Genomic DNA, 20,045 nt, shown 5'->3' with positions numbered 1-20,045 from the left:
TCCTTCTAATTAAAAAAAACTTAAATATGATTTGGATGGCTTTTTTTTTAATAATCAAAATGGTGTATTTTTTATATAAATTATCAAAATAGGTAAGTCATTTTTTGAAAGATGATTTTAGATATAAAAAATTTGTTTCAAAAGACGACTTTCATTTGGCAGCTTTTTTATATATTTTTTAAAGAAATTGTGGTGGTTAGAAGTGCCTCAAATTGCTTCTTTAATCACCACAAAATGAGCGATTTGTTTTTTTTTAGTTAAGAAGCAAGTTGTAGCAATTTACAAATAATGAATTTGTGTGAATTCTTAGCCGTCAGGATTTCAGAAATAATGAAATTGTGGTCACTTAAAAGACGATTTATTCATTTTTTGTGATTTTTTTAAAATTTTTTATCTATTTTAATAATTTATTGGAAAAATGTACACCATTTTCGTAAAAAAAAAAGCAAATTTGGTTCTTGGAAAATAGAGGTATAATGATTATGGTCACTTAAATTTGTTTTCTTTTGATTTTATTCCCTACTATTAAATTTTTATATGTTTTAAACAATTGATGACCTTTAATTTTGGTATTGATGTGACTAAATAAAATAAAAAATAAATAATTTTTTTCTATACTTGAACTATGACATTTTTCTCAATAACATATAAACAGATGGTTATGACCACAATTGTTTTTTTTTATTGATGTTATAAATAATATATGCTATGTATAATCACAATGGGTTGTTAATCATTTTTTTTTGTTAAAATATAATTTACGTTCTCCTATAATATTTAAAGTTTTTTTTTAGTTCTTGCAAATTTTTTATCTATTTATTATCATTAAATTTAAAATGTGTGATTTTTTAAAATCAAAACTTGATATGTTGGAATTGTAAGAAAAATATTTTTTTTAAAAAAAATACAAGAAACCATCTTCCGTAACAACACCCAACCCAAATCCATATCAAGGAGAAAATAAATTCAAATCAACCCAGTTCCATCAAATTGTCTCCAATCTTCCCCGAAACAAACTCTAATTTTTTGCCACGTCTTTGTGCAATTTTACTTCTTAGTCTTTAAAGAATTTCTTGCTCGGAGAATAGTGTTACATGCAGCGGCTTGGTTACTGACTTCGAGGGTCAACTCCTCCAGAATAATAAGGAAGAAGAAGAAGATAAGCTGGCTTCGAGGCGTCAGAACCTCCAGAGGAAGAAGAAGAGAAAGGAAGCTTTGCTATTTCATTCATTCATATCCCTAGCAAGTTCCATTACACGGATATATATAGTTACGAAGGGGACAAGGGCCCGACAAGCACTAACAGAAAAGATAAAGCAAATCACAATATCCTAACAACAAATATTCTGTTATTACACTACACATCTTCTAGAAGATACGGTGCTAGCCTAAGGTTTGCTGGTTTGCGCTTTCCACGTACTGATGCATGAATGCATAGGTCACAACTAACCATATTGGGCTGAGGTTGTTGCCTTTTATTTGGGCCTTATACTTCTTGGAGACCTTTTGCTTCCTGCAGTACTATCCCTATCATTCTCGCCCTCATCAAAAACACCTTGTCCTCAAGGTGCTGGGGGATCAACCCTTTGCTTCCAAATGTGATACTGGGATCCCAAGGTTTATTCCGGGGAATTGCACCTGGTTTAGCAGTTGTGTAGAATGCAACGGTCATTGCTGGAAGCGTGTATGCGGCCATGGCAGTCCCACAAGGAGGAACAATACTGAAGAGCTTGGTGAATGGAATGGTGGTGCGAACGAGATCGGACAGATAAAGAACAGGCATAGGAAGCGGGCCCGGCCAAGTTGTGGGCCGTGGTTGTATGGGTACCAAAGGTGGAAGTGGCAGCACCAGAGGCGTCGTGGCTGGCAGAGGTGGCACGGTCGTGAATACGGTGAGCGTGGGTGATGGAGTTGGCTTGAGCAGCGGAGTCGGCATGAGCCGCATAACTGACATGAGTGGAGTCAATATGATGGCAGCAGGTGTTGGTGCTTGCGCCGGAATGGAAGATGAAAAATGTGGAGTGGGATTGTGAGGCAATCGCTGAAGAAGGTTGTCGATGGTGGTGGCCAAGGTGTCGATGGAAGCGGCGAGGTTGTGTTGACTGAGGGTAAGTTTGGCTAAGGCAGCCTCAAGGTTGTCCTTAGAGGCAGACGAAAATTCAAGGTGGTGGTGTGGGGGGTAGTAGAGGGTGGTCTTACAGCTGTGGAGGGCAGCCATGGAGGCTCCATACAACGAGTAGTGTGGGTGATGGTAGGTAGCCATGGGAGCTTCGTATGGTGAGTGGCAGCCATGGAAGCTTCGTATGGTGAGTGGCATGAGTTGTGGTAGTGGAGGGTGGTATGGCAGCCATGGAAGGCAACCATGGAAGCTTCGTACGGTGAGTGGCAGCCATGGAAGGCAGCCATGGGAGGTCAATGAAAGCACCAATGTTACGTGTAGCGGCTTGGTTACTGACTTCGAGGGTCAGCTCCTCCAGAATAATAAGGAAGAAAAAGAAGATAAGCTGGCTTCGAGGCGCCAGAACCTTCAGAGGAAGAAGAAGAGAAAGGAAGCTTTGCTATTTCATTCATTCATATCCCCTGCAAGTGCCATTACACAGATATATATAGCTATGAAGGGGACAAGGGCCCGACAAGCACTAATAGAAAAGATAAAGTAAATCACAATATCCTAACAACAAATATTCTGTTATTACACTACACATCTTTTAGAAGATATGGTGCTAGCCTAAGGTTTGCTGGTTTGCGCTTTCCACATACTGATGCATGAATGCCTGGGTCACAACTAACCATATTGGGGTGAGGTTGTTGCCTTCTCTTTGGGCCTTATACTTCTTGGAGACCCTTTGCTTCCTGCAGTACTATCCCTATCAAATGGTCTTCCTAGTGAGCTCAAGAACACTGTGCGTGAAACTAAAGGAGACCACAACCCACTTTATTCTTATCAAAATCGAACTTTGACTCTTCATAGAACTTCTCTAGTAGCAACCTATCAGGTGGTGTGTTTTAAGGTGGTTGGGGTTGATGTTGGAAAGGAGGGTGAGGTTGTTGATGGTGTTGAGTGTGAAGCCAGTGAGACTCGTTTGTTGGTGATTAATTTTTGAGAGGAAGTGTTGTTGTGGTTTTTTTTATAGGAATGAAAATTATATATATATTTTTAAATATTATAAAGATAAAAATATATTTTAATTTTTTATTTATTAAATTATAAAAATATTGAAGACAATTTTTTTCAGGTGAATTTGTATTTGGTTATATCTTAATTCTTAAATCTTGTTTTTTCCCAAGAGAAACCTCCCGAGGTGAACGATGGTGATACTATACTGACAGAGGACTCATGTATGTGGCAACTATGCACGGTAATGCATAGCCAAAAGTTGTCAAACAAGATAAATAATTAAAATTAGTTATAATATATAATTTTTTATTTGTAAAATGTTCATTAATGTAAACGAATTAGTATATTTTTAACATCGTCAATAACATTTCATCTTCTATAAATTTATTTGTAACAATTTATAGATAAATAGAATCAGTTAAAATATATAACTTTTTTTTTTTGCAAAATGATCATAAATAAAAATTTATAAATATTTTTTTTTTGAAAATTAATTAATCCAAACATATTTTCAATGTTTTTTTTTAAAAATAAATAAATAAGAATTGAAAACAGACGTATTTTCTAAATCTTAAAAATTAATAATTTTTAAAAAATAAAAACAGAAAATACTCTCTCAAACCAAGTGCCCCTTATTTACTTAAGTTTTTGTATTCATGCCATTGAGCAATTCTTCATCGATTTCCTCAGTAGTAGTTAGACACATTGATTCTTCCGTTATTCCATTTCCCACTACAATTTTTGCAAACCAACACAAAACTCATTTTTAAGAACGAACAAACCATTCCATTCCATTCAGTAACGAAAAACTAAGCAGAAAAAAATAAACACTCACTCATTATTTGTGACCTTGTTGCAGAGCTTAGATGCGCGCCCCCACCGCAAGAAACCTATGTACCCTCAGCAACCTATTCCGCTCGAAGTTGTTAACCCGCAAACGCAACACCAACGTTGTCCCCTTCACAAAACCTTCTCCTGAATCCGAAGACGAAATGTACCTCTCCTCAGAACCTTACCTCGCTCGTGACACTTCCCAAGGTGTTTTTTTTTTCAAGTTTCAATTTTTACGCCTACCCATGTTTTCATTTACGTTTTTTGTAGAGGTACCTTGTTGCGTTAATGGGTTTTGGTTTCTGGAGCTAAATGAGTTAGAAAAGTGTTGGGCTTTGTGCTGGCAAATGCGCTGGTTTCAGTTGTTTTGTTTTGTTTTGTTTTGTTTCCTTGGTGGCTACTTTGGTGTTTTGTTGGGGTATTTGGGTGTGTAATCATGTTGTCTTTTCAACGTTTTGGTGCAGGGGATTCGTTTTACGAAAATGAGGATACCAATGAGCTATCTGATATATTGTGCTGTAAGTGTTTGTTAAAATTACTGTGAGAGTACAAGTCTTGTGTTTTTCTTTGGATGATGTGGAGGAGACTAGGGAATTGAAATGTGCCCTCTTGGCTTATATTGTCTTATCAATGTTGGGTATGTGCTGTTTTTTCTTTTGGCAGCTAAAGAGGACAAGAGGTGTGCTTTAGAGGAAATTGATGATGATGAAGAAAAGAGGAAACAAACTGTAGATATACCGTGGATACTGGACCTGTCTCATGGTAAGTTGTCGGAGAAACGGAAGGATGTAGCGCGTGAGAGGAAACAAAAGTGGATTTTTAAATACACGAGTGATGACCGTTTCGACAGGTTAATTAAAATGTGTGCAGATAAACTAGGAGTGGGAAAGACCGTTAATGTGTTTGGTCAATTGGGTCGAGAAACAGGTGTGAAAGAGTATAACACATTGATAAAAATGTGCGTAAAGAAGGCTAGGGCAACTGACGATGAATTCATTGGTGTAAGAGAAATGAGTAAGGCTTTTCACCTTTACAAATCAATGAGAGATCTTGGGTATCCACTAGAAGAGAAAACATATGGTCCACTTCTTCGGTATTTAGTTGATATGGGTTTGGTTCAAGAATTTCAACTTTTCACTGATATTATCAAAACAGAGAACCCTAGTTCAGCTTCACGATTGGGTTACTATGAAATGTTGCTGTGGTTGAGAGTTGGCAATGAAGAAATGATCCGGGATATTTGTGAATATATTACAGTCGAAGCTAGAGAAGAGACTTCTGCTTTACGAGGTTGGTGAATCAATTATTCATGTGCAACAATATTTTATGGTTTCTTTCGTCCAACTTTGAAGATCCAGTGCAGGGTTTTAACAGCAACCTGTAAGAAATTCATTAGTTGCTTTGTTTTTTCACGTAGTGGCAAGGATGATGCCTTCCATAACACATTCTTCTACATTTCATGTGCTATTAGGAAAAAACTAAGTGACATGATCGAAATGTATAACTGCTTTGGAAGTGGATGTTTTGTGCCTTTGTATTGCAATTAACAATTTTTTCTTAATTCATGTCTTAGCCATGTTAGAAACACGGCAAGAAAACTGAATTCATGTGGTGCATGAAACTGAGCTGAATTCAATTCTTGTTGCAGAAAGTTACTTGATGGCTCTTTGTGAAAGTGATAGGAAAATGCAGATTTTGGATGTGGTGAAGAATATAGACGTCACAAAGCTTTCATCTGCAAAATCTATTGCTGATATATTCCAATCATTAGGCAGGCTCCATCTGGAATCTATTGCAGACGATTTACTTTTGGATTTGAGAGCATGTGGTATGATTATGTTCTTATTTTCATATCTAAGCATCATTGCGTATGGTATTAGAGGTGGTGCACAGTTCTGTTTTTAAAATGATGACATTTTTTTATATATATATGTTTTCCGCTTTATATTTCAACTGTGTTTGTCCTGGGATTTATGTATATTTGATGGGTTCTATCTGATTTGTAAAATGATCATTATTATATAGAATTGTAAATGCAATTTTAATTATAATAGAAATTGGAATTAGTTTAAAATTGTAGTCTTAATGTTTGGACTGCATACTAAGAGTTAATTTTGCATGGAGAAAGGTCTATCCATGACTATTTGGAAGCATAGAAATGCCTTGGTGTTTAATAACCAGGATTTCTGCTCTGAAAAAGTCATGGATGAAGCTTTATTTCTCACTTGGTCCTGGATCAATTGCATGGAGAAAGGTCTCCATATACATTTTAATCAATGGTCGTCTTGCTTAAAGGAGGAAATGTCTTAGGGGTTTTTGTTGTTTGGGTAACCACCTATTGTGGTTAATTTTTTGTAATTGGGGATGGCAGTTTCTGCCTTGTATAATATGTTTTTTCAGTACATCTAGTACTGACCCCTATTAATACTATCAGATTTTTGCTGTGCAAAAAAAAAAAAGAGTTAAGTACAATTACACTATATTCATAATCAAGTTTCAGTTTTCACAGTATTGAAGCTTTTGAAAAAATATTGAAATAATTTTCTCAATTCAAAACAAATTTTTATTCACCATAACGACAATCTTATTTTTTTTATTCTTCCATTTATCATTGTTTTTTCATTTATTATTTGAAATACGGTAAGCTCACAATAGGAACCTGACACCAAGATATTGTGACCCAATTTGTGTATAGATCCAGTGTATATATCTTTTCTGATGTCAGGTCTAATTTTTGTTGAAAAACATTAAAACAACTGTATCCCTGTACATCAAGAAATTTTCCATATAAAAGCACATGCTTAAGAAACCCCTTGACAAGATTTGCTTAAATTTGGTCATACATGTTTCATGCGAAGTCATAACTACCCAGAGCTTAAAATCCTAGATATTGGGGAAGAGGAAGAGGAAATATGGAAGTCATGGTACTCAACAGCAACAATGCAGTCAAGACCAAAGTTGATAAAAGAGTGGTAAACGGAGATAGGGATGGACATTGGTGCATTCTAGTAGGGTAGGGAACAGAGGGAATGAATAAAGGTGAAACAAGATGGAGAGATGTGGGAATGGGTTGGTGTTCAAAGGGCAAAGAGGGGGCAGTGGGATAAACCAATATTCTCAATAACCAAAAAATAATTGATTTTCAACACATAGGAAGATTTATTGTGAGTTCATGAATCATTAAGAGGGAAGAATCAACATAGATAAATAAGTCAGAGGAGAGATAGAGAGTGTATAATCGCAATGCACTGAACTTGGTGGCCAGATCAATTGTCAGAATTTGTGTGCGGGTCCTTGTCCAAGAATGAGGGAGAATTTGTGTTAGTGTGCTTTTTGTTCATAAGTTCCTTGGAAGTACCTTGGACTCATTGCCCTCTTGCTTATATTCCCCTCTACTTGTTTCTAACCCACCAATGTGGAACTTGTTCTCCAGCACTCTCCTTCAAGTCTGACTGACTTGGCCTAGTTGTGACTTGTCTTCAATTTCTATTATGGATTTGTACTTCAAGTTTGGGTTTTAGAGGCCACAGATCTTAATTTCATTTATTGCCTGTGCTCCTGTTCTTGAATTATAGAAGCATCGTGCCTGTTTTCATTATTTTAAACCTTTTTATTTGGGCCTTGTAATATTATTTTTTCCTCCCACTCTGTTTTGGGCTTTTGAATTTTCCTTGGATATAGGCTTTGGCACTCTGATACAAAATTTGAATTTGTGTGCGGGCCCTTGTTCAAGAATGAGAGAGAGTGTGTGTGTGTTAGTAGACTTAGCTTGAGTGATCTGTTTGTCCAAAAATTGCCCAGACACTTTGGAGTTTGGACTCATGACACTGCTGCTTATATACCCCTTAACTTGTTTCTAACCCATCAATGTGTTGGGCTTGTTCTCCAACAAAACTTTTGTTACATCCTTTGGTGGTTGGTGAGTGACATTTGGAGCTTCAAATCCCTCAAAGATGAAAAAAGATTAACAAGAGAGGCAAACCTGTTTTTCTGTGTTGTCTTTTCTGATTGTTATATTTAAGGAATTGTGTGGGGTTTAACTGATTTATTTTGTAATTCAAAGTAATTGTCATGTGGAATTGTTCTAATTGTAAATGGCATGTGAAGCTTAGTGTTTGGAACTAGAAGATCAAACCCACCCCCAAATAGGGGTCTGATATAAATGTAGGCTCCTAGAATCTATTTCATAGCCAGAAAGAATGTCTTATCTTTGCCAATATTTATCTAGAATAGTAATGGCTGCTGAAAATCTGTTCCCCTCTGGAAGGATCAAGTATTATCTTCCTCTATAAATTTGTGCACTTTAAATGTAAGTATTTTAATGAGAGATTCTTATGCAATGCAGATCATGATGCAGATAATATTTCAAACTTCATTGTTAGTTATGCTGTTAGCATCCCAAATTTAGCGGTGAGAAACTTCTCATGAATGCTACTGGTAAATGTCCTTGATGCTATGTGATACTGGGATGTCATGCCTGTCTACAGTTTGCTTCTTCCTAGAACTATGTTTCTAATCTTACTCTTACATTTAATGTTGAAACTTCAATCGCAAAGGATGATTCTTGAATTCCAGCTTGCTAGTTTATGTTAGCAACTTGGCATGTATTTGTTGGATAATTGCTTTATGACTGATTTTGCATGCAATACAAAAAAGGATCATTTAGAGGAGTCTCTTTAGTAAATTTCTGCCATAATATTTGAAGTTTTATTTTGGCAAACGCCATACTGTTTGAAGTTGTTGCAAATAAAAGCGGCATACAGGGGATTGACCAAAGAGGAATTCTCATAAACATGGATTAGGATTGAAACTATGCATCTTGCTTATCATACTCATGAAATTTCATATTTGTCCAAAGGATCAAATCTTCTAAAAGATTAAATTATAATGTAGAATCCCATGAATGGTATTATATCTGTAATGCAGCATATATATATATATATATTTTAAAAAAAATTTGTCTGAAAATTATATTTTAATTTTTTATATGCTCTTTTATACCTGTATCGTGTAAGTTATTTGGGCATTGGATTATACAAAATTATTATTTGATCTTCTGCAACAAATTTCATAAAATTTGAACTGCTATAAGTGATTATGTGATTGATATTTTTTATTTGAAAAGAAAATTTTACATTAATTTTAATATGCATTTATGGAGCAGAAACTGATGTTGGATATATAAAAAAAAATCATTCATGGGCACCCACCTGACCACCTGATAGCTTGAGCTTTTGGGAGAGTTGGTTATTGACATGGTACAAGACTCTAGGGAATTTGTTCCTTGATGCCGTCAAGATTTCAGTACAAGAAGGTGGAAGTCCATGAATGGTTTTGCGTCTCTAATTTTATGTAGTATCTCTATCTCTAATGAGTAATTAATCCTTAAGTTTATATTTATTTCTTATAATACTAACACATGATAAAATTGTTTGTACTATACTTCTTGTTCTTCTATTCTATTTAATTTGGTTCATTACATTCAGTTGTTTTGCCCCACTTATTTGTTTTATATTGCTTGTTTACTATGTGATAAATAAACTTGCTCTCCAGCTTCTCATCTGTGTAGCCACACCCTCCCTTTTATATTATTTTCCATCAATACCGACATATTTTAAGATATTTTGTATCTTTAGCTTTTGTCATTGATAGGCCAAGGTTCTTTAAGTGGTTTGGGATGCATATTCTGTTTGAAGTTTCTCAAAGCTTTGTGGATTACTAGTGGCCTTATTTTGATCTGGAACTACTTTAATCTTTCTACTGCTATGAGGTTTTAAACCATCATGCATTCATGCTTATATATTGCAAAAGTACAAAATGTTGATAAAAGTTTGACCACAGTCAAGAGATGCCTGCAAGCTTTTTCTTTCTTTTTTTTTTTTCATGTTATTTGGAATAATATTGGCATAAAGTAGTTGTATGTTATGAAAAATGTTTTTTCTTTTGTGTGTGTTTTCATATGTGTGTTGTTTGGTAATGTGGAAGGTAGAAGATATTATTCCAAAATTCAAGAATATGCATGAATTACTGGAAGTGTTGCCTTCAACCTCATCATATGAAAAGCTCATTTTGCATTGCTGTGGATTAGACAAGGTAGAACTCTTTTTATTAATCCTCATATGGTCATTGTGGTTATCAATTTTTTTTTGCTAGTTTGCTAGTTTTGTTAGAAATGTCAGCGAGAGAGATTCTAACCCACGACCTCTCCTTGCCCCCTTCTCTCTTCACCCTTTAGCTCCCCTTCCCAACCATCAAACCAATCTTATATCTCCTATTGTGGTTATCAATTGGTTGCAAGAACCTTGTTCATGAGAAGAAAAAAAGCAAGAAGGAAAATGATTACAAGACGAGTATTGAGTGATCTCTTAAGAGCCTTTACAGAACACTCAAACCTGCTCCATACATCCATCACTTGCCTAACCAAAATCTAAAATTGGACAAAAGGAAATAGTAATCTGTTTATTATTCCTTAAATTTTATAATAACAATTTATCGCATAATAAAATTTTCTTCTATTCTTTTAGTTCCCCTCCATCATAAGTGACCTTTCTGCTTCTTCCTTTTTTATCACTGACATTTATCCTGACTGATAGGAAATATTTCAGGATCACAGCCTTTGGCTTGTCCATTGACTTTTAAAGGCATGACTAGTCTCAAGGATTTGTAATTATAAGAAAAGAACAGAATAAGAGAAAGTGTCATTAACCCAACACCCTGTTTACTGCAATGTTTTGAAAACTAAATCCAAGATTCAATTGGTGACGTCTCTGGATCATGGTTTGATTGATTGAGCCTGGTAATTTTTTTTATTTATCATGATAAAATTTGAACAGGACATAGAGCTGGTTCATGCTCCGACAGTGCTATTGCTTCTTTTTCATTTTTTCCCTTGATAGTTGATTCCGTTATTGCTGGAGAGTGGAGAGGCTGGTCTCTTTTCAGAAAGTAATCTCACATCCCCTTCTTACCACTCACATAGAAGTTATCTGTATCTTCAACTGGATAGAGAAGCAGAGAGAGAAACAGTAGAGAGAGAAACAGTAGAGAGAGAAACAGTGGGTGGGTGAGAGTTAAGAATAGGAGGGAAAGGAGAGAGAGTATCGGAGAGCAAACTAGAGAGGGTCAGTGTTTGAATTTCGCCGGTAACAGGAAAGGGCATCACCAAAGCTACATGCGAGCAAATTGGAGAGACTGAAAAGATATATCATCCTATTATTTCACCCGATTCCTTGAAGACACAACCAAGAAGGAGCTATGGCAACATTTCAGAAAAGTGGGCGACGTAAGAGAGGTGTTCATTGCTAAGAAAAGAAACAAAAATGGAAGGAGATATGGTTTCGTAAGGTTCAAAGGAGTGGAGGACATGCTTCAGCTAGAAAAGAAGTTAGACAACATTGTCTTCGGTGGTTTGAAGATGTTTGTCAACATCCCAAAATTTGGAAGAGCTGCTCCTGGAAAGCCACAACCAGTAGACTGGAGACGACCACACAATAAGACAAATGCGGAGGAGAACAGACACGCGTACCTGACCATGACGCAAAGAGGGCTCAGGGGAGCGAAGACAGGATTGTACGTGGATGCCGTCAAGGGGAATAATCCAAGAGCTGAACAGGGGAGACTATTACATAGAGGGAACTTCTTAGGCAACAGGTCGCAATCGGAGGTGCAGTTAGACATACCTCTGATAGGGCATAAATGGCTCAATGAAGCATGGGTGGGGAGATTAAAAAACTTGACAGTGTTCGATAAAGTTGAGGATGACATTCTATGGGACTGTGGAGCTAATGTGTCACCAAGGTACATCGGAGATGACATGGTCTTGCTCCTAGGCCTCACAGACGACAAAGCAAGACAAATGATGGATGAAGAAAATGAAGGAGGGAGGACGATGTTTCACACCATGGAGAAGTGGAACCCGCGGATGCGACCTGGGCATAGGTTGACATGGATACAATGCTGGGGAATACCCTTAATTGCCTGGGACATGCAGCAAATAAAGAAGATTGTGGCGGGTATTGGAGAAATGGTTGAGGTTGATGACAATGTAGAGGGACAGTGGAAGATGGACATGGCAAGGATCTTACTTAAAACACCATGGAAACCACTCATCCAACATACCGTTAGGGTGAACATCCAGGGGGAGATATTTCAGGTGCATATAACGGAGGAAGGCGGAACATCACCACAGGTGTGCATGTGTCGGCGCGAGATGGAGTACAACTCATCGGACGAGATTCAATCAGAGGAGAGTCAAGAGGGATCGCTATGGTGGATAACGGCGCAGACGTCACAGACTAAGGAAGGATCCAGGCGCTGGGCAGCGGTGCCGCCGTCACAGGGCGGTAGCGATGAACATCGGACCGCGGACGATAAGGCCGGGATGAATGGCGATGCATCATCCTCCTCGGAAACGAGGAGTATCCACCACGCGCCGGACAAGTTTCAGAATGGAAAGGTGCCGACATCCAGCGGACAAAACACCAACTTTGAACCGAAGGACAACAACAGTGCCTATCGGGTCTAGGAGGCAGAATCAGGAAGAGTTAGCGCTAACAATATCAGACCAACCAATCACGCAATCCTTGTCATCTCCTGCAGCAACACAGATACCCAACAAGGTATTGTGCACGAAATGAGGGGAAAGCAGATCAGCGAGACTCTTGGATTTGGCGGAAGGAGAGAGAAAGAGCATAAAAAAGGAAATGAGGAGGCAGAGGTGAACATTGACACGCTGGGGAAGATAAGCAATATTTCAAAATTGTCACGTGACCTGGAGGCATCAGATTTAAATGGGCTGGGCTGTGCTAACCACACCCCCAGCACTTCATTAGTCTACCAAGCAGGCAGCCCCTCAACAAGCAAGGTAGGCCCAAATAATTCCTGGAGAGTTTTTTATAGGAAACGCTGGCGCAAAAAGCAATATGGCCCTCTTCCGGAAGCAGACACGGCCCAACAATTAACAACTAAGCACCCAAACACGCAAGACTCAGCACAAACCCAGATGAATGAAAGAGATCAGAGTTGCAATTACCAATCACCATAGCAACCAATGATCGAGGAAGCAAATGCAGAAACTAATCACCTCAAGGAGGCAGAAAATTTATGGGAGATGATAAAAGATATAGGGGTTACAGTGGGGCCTTCACGAAGGAACCCCCTAAAACAAATAACAAAAATGGAGGTAAGAAACACTAAAGAGGCCGAGAGATTGGGAAGTAGTAGGAGGACCCCATGAACATTATTTCATATAATGTAAGAGGGTTAGGGAGGGGAGTTAAATGGCCAGCAGTTAGAAGACTGGTCAACAAACATTACATAGACATGTTGTGTATCCAGGAGACAAAAAAGGAGGTAATTGAGAGGTCTATGCGTCAAGCTTTATGGGGGAGATACTGAAGTTAGGTGGGAAGCACAATCCTCAGCCAACTCAGCTGGTGGCATACTGTGTATATGGATCGAAAAATCGTTTGTGCTGGAATCGAAGATAATTGGGACTGGTTTTATAATGATGACAGGGAAGTGGCGTTAGGAGGCACAACCAATTAAGATTATTAACATTTACTCACCTTGCGATATTCAAAGCAAAAGACTGCTTTGGGATAGTATCAAGCAATTGAAAGAGCAAAGCCCAGAGGGATTATGGTGCATATTGGAGGATTTTAACAACATTAGAAATCCTGCAGAGAGAAGTGGAGCTGTTCAGAGGGGGTGGGAGGATAATAGCCATAGGGAGTTCAATGAATGGATTGCAGAATTGGAGGTAGAGGAAGCGCTGTGGGTTGGTAGAAAGTTTACATGGGTCAGACCAAATGGAACAGCCAGGAGCAAGCTGGATAGATTCCTAATATCCCCGGAATGGCTTACCAAATGGCCTGGAACCTCTCAATATACATTGGAGAGAAATTTTTTGGACCACTATCCAGTATTGCTCAAGTCCAAATCCATTGATTGGGGTTGAAAACCTTTTAAAATTCTTGATTGCTGGTTATCTGATAATTCTTTCAAGAAAATGGTGGTTGACAGCTGGAACTCAAACCAACAAAGAGGATGGGGAGGATATGTGCTAAAAGAAAAAATTAAAACCCTCAAAGAAAGAATCAAGGTGTGGAATAGAGAACATTTCGGGGATACCTTCAGGAAATATAAGAAGATTGAGGAAGATTTAAACAAGTTGGAAGAGGGCACAGAGGATAGACAACCAACTCATCATGAGGTGGCAACTAGGAAGCAACTTCAACAGGATTTGTGGGAAGCAGCTCAATCACATGAATCACTTATGAGACAAAAGGCGAGATCTAGGTGGATTAAAGAAGGTGATTGTAATTCTAGATACTTTCATATGATGATCAATGCTAGCCGAAGAAGCAACTGTCTGAAAGGTGTGATGGTGAAAGGATCATGGATTGAAGAGCCAGTAATAGTCAAAGAGGTAGTCAGGAGTTTCTTTTCACAGCGCTTCAAAGAATCAGACTTTGGCAGACCTACACTGGATGGGGTACATTTTCAAACTATTACTCGTCAGCACAATGACATGCTGGTGGAGAGATTCCAGGAGGATGAGGTGAAAAGGGTTGTATGGGGCTGTGGAAGTGACAAAAGTCCGGGCCCAGATGGACTTAATTTCAAATTCATTAAGCAGTTCTGGCACATTTTTAAACCGGATTTCCTAAGGTTTTTGGATGAATTCCATGTCAACGGAATTTTTCCAAAGGGATCCAATGCATCTTTCATAGCCTTGATCCTCAAGGTGGTGGAACCACAGATGCTGAATGATTATAGACCTATCTCTCTCATTGGATGCACATACAAGATAGTGGCCAAGATCCTGGCTAACAGATTGAAGAAGGTCATGCCTCTTATTATACACGAAAGACAAACAACATTTATAGAAGGAAGACACATGCTACACAGTGTGATGATTGCAAATGAGGCGGTTGAAGAAGCCAAAAGATGCCAAAAACCACGCATTGTTTTCAAGGTAGATTATGAGAAGGCCTATGATTCTGTATCTTGGGAGTTTTTAATTTATATGATGAGAAGGATGGGCTTTTGCAACAAATGGATTCAATGGATTGAGGGGTGTCTAAAGTCAGCATCGATTTCGGTCCTGGTAAATGGTAGTCCCTCATCTGAGTTCTTACCTCAGAAAGGACTTAGGCAAGGAGATCCACTATCACCTCTTCTCTTTAACATTGTTGTCGAGGCACTTAATGGCCTTATCTCACAACTTTGGAGAAAATGATATATCGGGGTTTCCTAGTTGGCAAATCAAGGTGGAAGTCAGTATCCTTCAGTATGCGGATGACACAATCTTTTTTGGGGAGGCAACGATGGAGAATGTTAAAGCAATTAAAGCAATACTGAGGGCATTTCAATTAGTATTGGGCCTCAAAATTAATTTTGCTAAAAGTAGTTTTGGTGCTTTTGGGATGTCGGAGCAATGGACACTAAATGCGGCCAATTACCTCAATTGTAGCTTGATGCCTTTCCCTTTTACATATCTCGGCGTTCTGATTGGAGCAAATCCAAGAAAATGTCAGACATGGGACCCTATTATTAGCAAGTGTGAGAGAAAACTAGTGAAATGGAAACAAAGACACTCGTCTTTTGGGGGGAGAGTGACTCTCATAAAGTTAGTGCTAACATCCATTCCTATTTATTTTTTTCTCTTTTTTCAGGGTTCCTAAAAGGGTGGTGGACAAGTTGGTGAGTCTACAACGGACTTTCCTATGGGGGGGTGCGGTCGAGCAAAACAAAATAGCTTAGATCAAATGGGATACGATATGCCTACCAAAGGAAGAGGGAGGTTTGGGAATCAAAGACATCAATTTCTTCAATCTATCATTTCTGGGTAAATGACAATGGAGTTTATTCCACAATCAAGGGGAGCTGTGGGCAAGGGTACTTGAATCGAAGTATGGTGGTCGGAGGAGCCTAAATGAAGCACCTAGAGACAACAATGAATCGATATAGTGGAGGGATCTAAAGTTGGTGTGTCAACATCCGCAGTATGATCTGGTGATGCAGAACTCAATTTCATGGAAGGTGGGATGTGGGGACAAATTTCATTTTTGGGAGGACAAGTGGAGAGGTGGTGAGGGTACATTACTAGAGAAATATCCAAGATTGTATTTAATATCTTCTCAGCAAAATCAACTTATACAGCAGATGGGAGTTTGTAAAGACATTGGGTGAGAATGGGATTTCAGATGGAGGAGACCATTGTTTGACAATGAAGTAGATATGACGGTTTCTTTCCTAAATGAAATTGAGGGCCATAGAATCCAGCCTCAGATTCCAGATCAGTGGGTGTGGGTGGCTGATCCTCAAGGTCAATACTCAGCTAGGGGTGCTTATAATTTGCTCACGAAGGCTGTAACATAGGACATCCAGGATGGAGTGTTCAAGGAACTGTGGAAGCTCAAGGTCCCATTTAAAATTGCTTGTTTCGCATGGCGGTTAATCAAAGATAGGCTGCCAATCAGAGTAAACCTTCGGAGGAGGCAAATCAAGTTAACCAATGTGTTCTGTCCTTTTTGTGGATCATCGGAGGAGAGTGCAAGTCACCTCTTCTTTCAATGCAGCAAAATACTTCCACTGTGGTGGGAATCGTGGTCTTGGGGGCAACTAGTGGGTGCTTTCCCGCAGCAGCCAAGACAACACTTTCTCCATCACATTGGTGGAATGCTGCAGGGAAGGAAGGCTAATAGATGGAAATGGTGGTGGCTAGGACTGACATGGACCATTTGGAAACAAAGAAATAGCATTATCTTCTTTAATGATTCGTTTAATGCAAACAAAATGATGGATGATGCTATTTTCTTGTTATGGACATGGCTCAGACACTTGGAGAAGGGTTTTGATGTTCATTACAATCAATGGTCCACCAATCTGAGGGAAGGGTTTCTAAGTAGTTGAGGATAGGAAATTACAATAAATATATGTAATAGTTATCTCTATAATCATCTCCTGGTTTTCGTCAAACACAAAGTCTGACTTGAAACCAGGTTGTAGCTGTAATTTGTACCTTTTAGTACCACTGGTACTTAATTAATATACATATTCTATCTTTGCTGATAAAAAAAAAGAGAAGCAGAAGACATTTGAAAAAGGTTAATCATTGGTCAGGAAATTATACTATCCCAATCTCTTTTTGATGGGAACCGAGAGTTAGGGCCAGTTATGATGTGGAGAGAAATTCTGTTGTTTACGCCTACAGAGATGATTTTTAAGTGTTGTCTCATCGATATACCTGCATATTATTTATAATTAGACATTAGAGTATGAAGGGAATTAGTCATAAGTGTACAAATACTCCTCTTTATAAACTCATTCACAATAATGCAATTACAAGAACATTTTCAGTTTCTCTCTTCGAATTCTAAAAATATGGAAACAAGTCAAAGCAGTAATTGAAGGCCATGGGTTGCCAAGTTTCATTTAGCACCTATCATATCTGACATTAATCTTTTCTGCTTGAGCTAACTTTTGAGATTGAGTTAGGCTAGTCTATTCTCAATTCTTATAGATCTCCATGTGTTTGATTTGTTGTACAATTTATTTATTTATTTTATAAATTATGAAACAAATCTTTTATTCATATACCTCTGTCTAGCATGACTGCATTTTAATTAAATTATTTCCTTTTGATTTTTCAATGCAGGTGGGCATAGCTCTTGATATTGTTGAAAAAATGTGTGAAGCTGGCTTTACCTTGTCAACTGAGGTGTTACAATGCATATTACAAATCTGTGAGGAATCTTATGAATATATTCTGGTATATACTACATCTTCCTTGGTCCTTACGACAGCGCCCCTGTTTCTTCTTTTTGATAATTTACATAATAATCCATCCATCTCTTCTCAAGTTTTATAAGGAAATGTTTCATTTACAACATTAGTTCCCAATTTTCATAAAATTTGACCCGTTTTGGCCAGTTATCTAAAATTGTGAGGTTGCTTAGAAATGACCAACCAATATTTTACACTACTTGTCAAAGACTTTGGATTTGTGATTTATACAACATAATATGGGAAAAATGGTTGTTGGGCAAGAAAAGCCTTCACTATATCTGGATTTCGATTAGAATTACATAATTAAGTTTAACTTCCTTTTGTCATTTCTGTATTTTCATGAAATTTCATACATAAAGTAGAGCATGCTTCATTTTTTTTAAGGGTGTGTTTGGTTTGCATTTTCATTTTCTGTTTTCATTTTCTGAAAATTGTTTTCATTTTCAAAAGATTTGAATTCTGAAAACATGTTTGGTTTGATTTCTTATTTTTTGTTTTCATGAAATAAAAATACTGAAAATTTATGATATATTGACTTATTGTCTTTTTGTATTTTTAGATTTGCTTAAAACTACATTCATTGTCACCGCCATTTCATTTTAACCGAAATGAGGTTTCTGTTCTCAACTGAAAACACTGAAAACGAAAATTTATTGTTTTCATTTTCTAGTTGTTTCTTGTTTTCATTCTCACTGAAAATGTTTTCAGAAATCAAACCAAACACATTTTCATCACCGTTTTCTGTTTTCAGTGAAAATGAAAGAAAACAACCAAACCAAACACCCCCTAATATTTCATGAGAGCTTCATTATTTTATGCTGAAATTAACTGTTATAGTTTTTAATTGCTTTAAAGTTTAAGCCCTTATTCTTCATATTATAATTATACTAATATCTATTTTTTTCTTTTCTTCCATGCTTGACTAAATCAAGGTCCATCGAATCTATTCCATAATATGTCGCTATCATTTGGAGTTGAACGGTGAAATATGCAGGCGTTTGGTACACTTTTTCGTCAGGATGAAAGATGTAAGTTGTATCTATTTTGTTTACATGGTTGCATACATACGTTTTCTGCAATATGATCTTTTTAAGGTCATGTATAGGCAGAGGAAATTCTATTATATGGCATATAGCTTTTATGTTAGCCGGTATTGAATATTCACATAATATACTTCCTACAACCGCTCCCTAAGACCATGACCTAATAGTCAATTAACTTGCAATGGATGTAGTGCGTTTTTTTTTTTTTTTTTGGAAGGCAAAATTATATTATTAATAATATTAAAGCATAGCAGTACCAGAGGTACTGAGATTACAAATACAAGGCACTGAAAATGCCACCTTCCAAAAGCAAAACCCACCAATACCCACCACAAGGAAATATTACAAATTAACCAAAGGTCTCCGGAAGAGTGGAAGACCAATGGTTAAATGGAATATTAAAACCTTTTTCTGAAACTTTAAGCCAAGACCAAGCATGAAATAGAGCATCATCCAACACTTTGGGAGGTTCAAATGGTGTGCCCTTAAACAAGAGGGAATTCCTGTGTTGCCAAATAGTACTAGTTAGAGCAATCCACCATATACACCTCCTATTATGATTCCTCTGTGTCCCAAAGCCCTCACAGAATTGAATAAAATGTGTTGCTGGGTCAGCTGAGAACGCTCCTTTAAACCGGGTCCAGCTCATAAATTCCCACCACAGCCCTATAGTCATTCTGCAATGAAAAAAGAGATGGCCAGCCTCCTCCTGGTGATTTCCACAAAGGGGACACATAGTTTGTTGTAGAACCACATTTCTCCTAAGCAAATTGGCCCTGGTAGGAAGTCTATCCCTAAACAATCTCCAAGAAAACATGTCAGCCCTTGGGGGCATTTTAAGCTTCATTAGAATCTGAAAATTCCTACTGTGCTGTCCAGGACTATTGGTAGGCATCAAGAGCCTATAAGCTGACTTGGTAGAATAGAGTCCATTAGGTTCTGCTTGCCATACCATAATATCCTGCAACTGCTGCTGAATAGAAAAGGCAGATATATCTTCCATGAAAGCTATGGCTTGCTCATTCTCATAATCAAATAGATTCCTTCTCCATCTAAAATCCCAGCTCCATGTATTTTGAGAAAATTTCCCCATGTTAGAAATGGACAGGTTTTGCTGTCTGCTAATCAAAAATAATTGATGGTACTTTTGCTGAAGGCTACATCCCTGACCTATCCATGGATCTTGCCAAAACCTTACCCTATCCCCACATCCAACCCTCCAGGTCATATTTTGGTGAATAATCTGAAAATCTGGCTGA

The 20,045-nt window shown here is 37.7% G+C and overlaps 1 protein-coding gene across 4 annotated transcripts in view; it reads left to right on the top strand.

Annotated features, from left to right (window-relative positions):
• Window positions 1-3,782: 3,782 nt before the first annotated feature.
• Window positions 3,783-20,045, top strand: part of LOC100787964 (pentatricopeptide repeat-containing protein At4g04790, mitochondrial) — a 43,619-nt gene continuing 27,356 nt past the window's right edge. For 2 of the 4 annotated variants that reach the window (XM_041016684.1, XM_006582185.4), the window contains exons 1-8: window positions 3,790-4,156; window positions 4,414-4,467; window positions 4,613-5,239; window positions 5,598-5,777; window positions 8,295-8,359; window positions 9,935-10,042; window positions 17,613-17,726; window positions 18,676-18,771. In XM_041016684.1, the coding sequence (XP_040872618.1) occupies window positions 3,985-4,156; window positions 4,414-4,467; window positions 4,613-5,239; window positions 5,598-5,777; window positions 8,295-8,359; window positions 9,935-10,042; window positions 17,613-17,726; window positions 18,676-18,771 (1,416 nt within the window). In that variant the 5' untranslated portion in view covers window positions 3,790-3,984. Of the gene's footprint in view, window positions 4,157-4,413; window positions 4,468-4,612; window positions 5,240-5,597; window positions 5,778-8,294; window positions 8,360-9,934; window positions 10,043-17,612; window positions 17,727-18,675; window positions 18,772-20,045 lie in introns of all 4 variants that reach the window. The other 2 variants (XM_006582184.4, XM_014776763.3) reach the window with 2 other exon arrangements.

This window comes from Glycine max, chromosome 6 (assembly GCF_000004515.6).
Source record: "Glycine max cultivar Williams 82 chromosome 6, Glycine_max_v4.0, whole genome shotgun sequence".
NCBI lineage: Eukaryota > Viridiplantae > Streptophyta > Magnoliopsida > Fabales > Fabaceae > Glycine > Glycine max.
The sequence above is the reverse complement of the archived record's forward strand: the minus strand, read 5'-3'. Positions and strand labels throughout refer to the sequence as shown.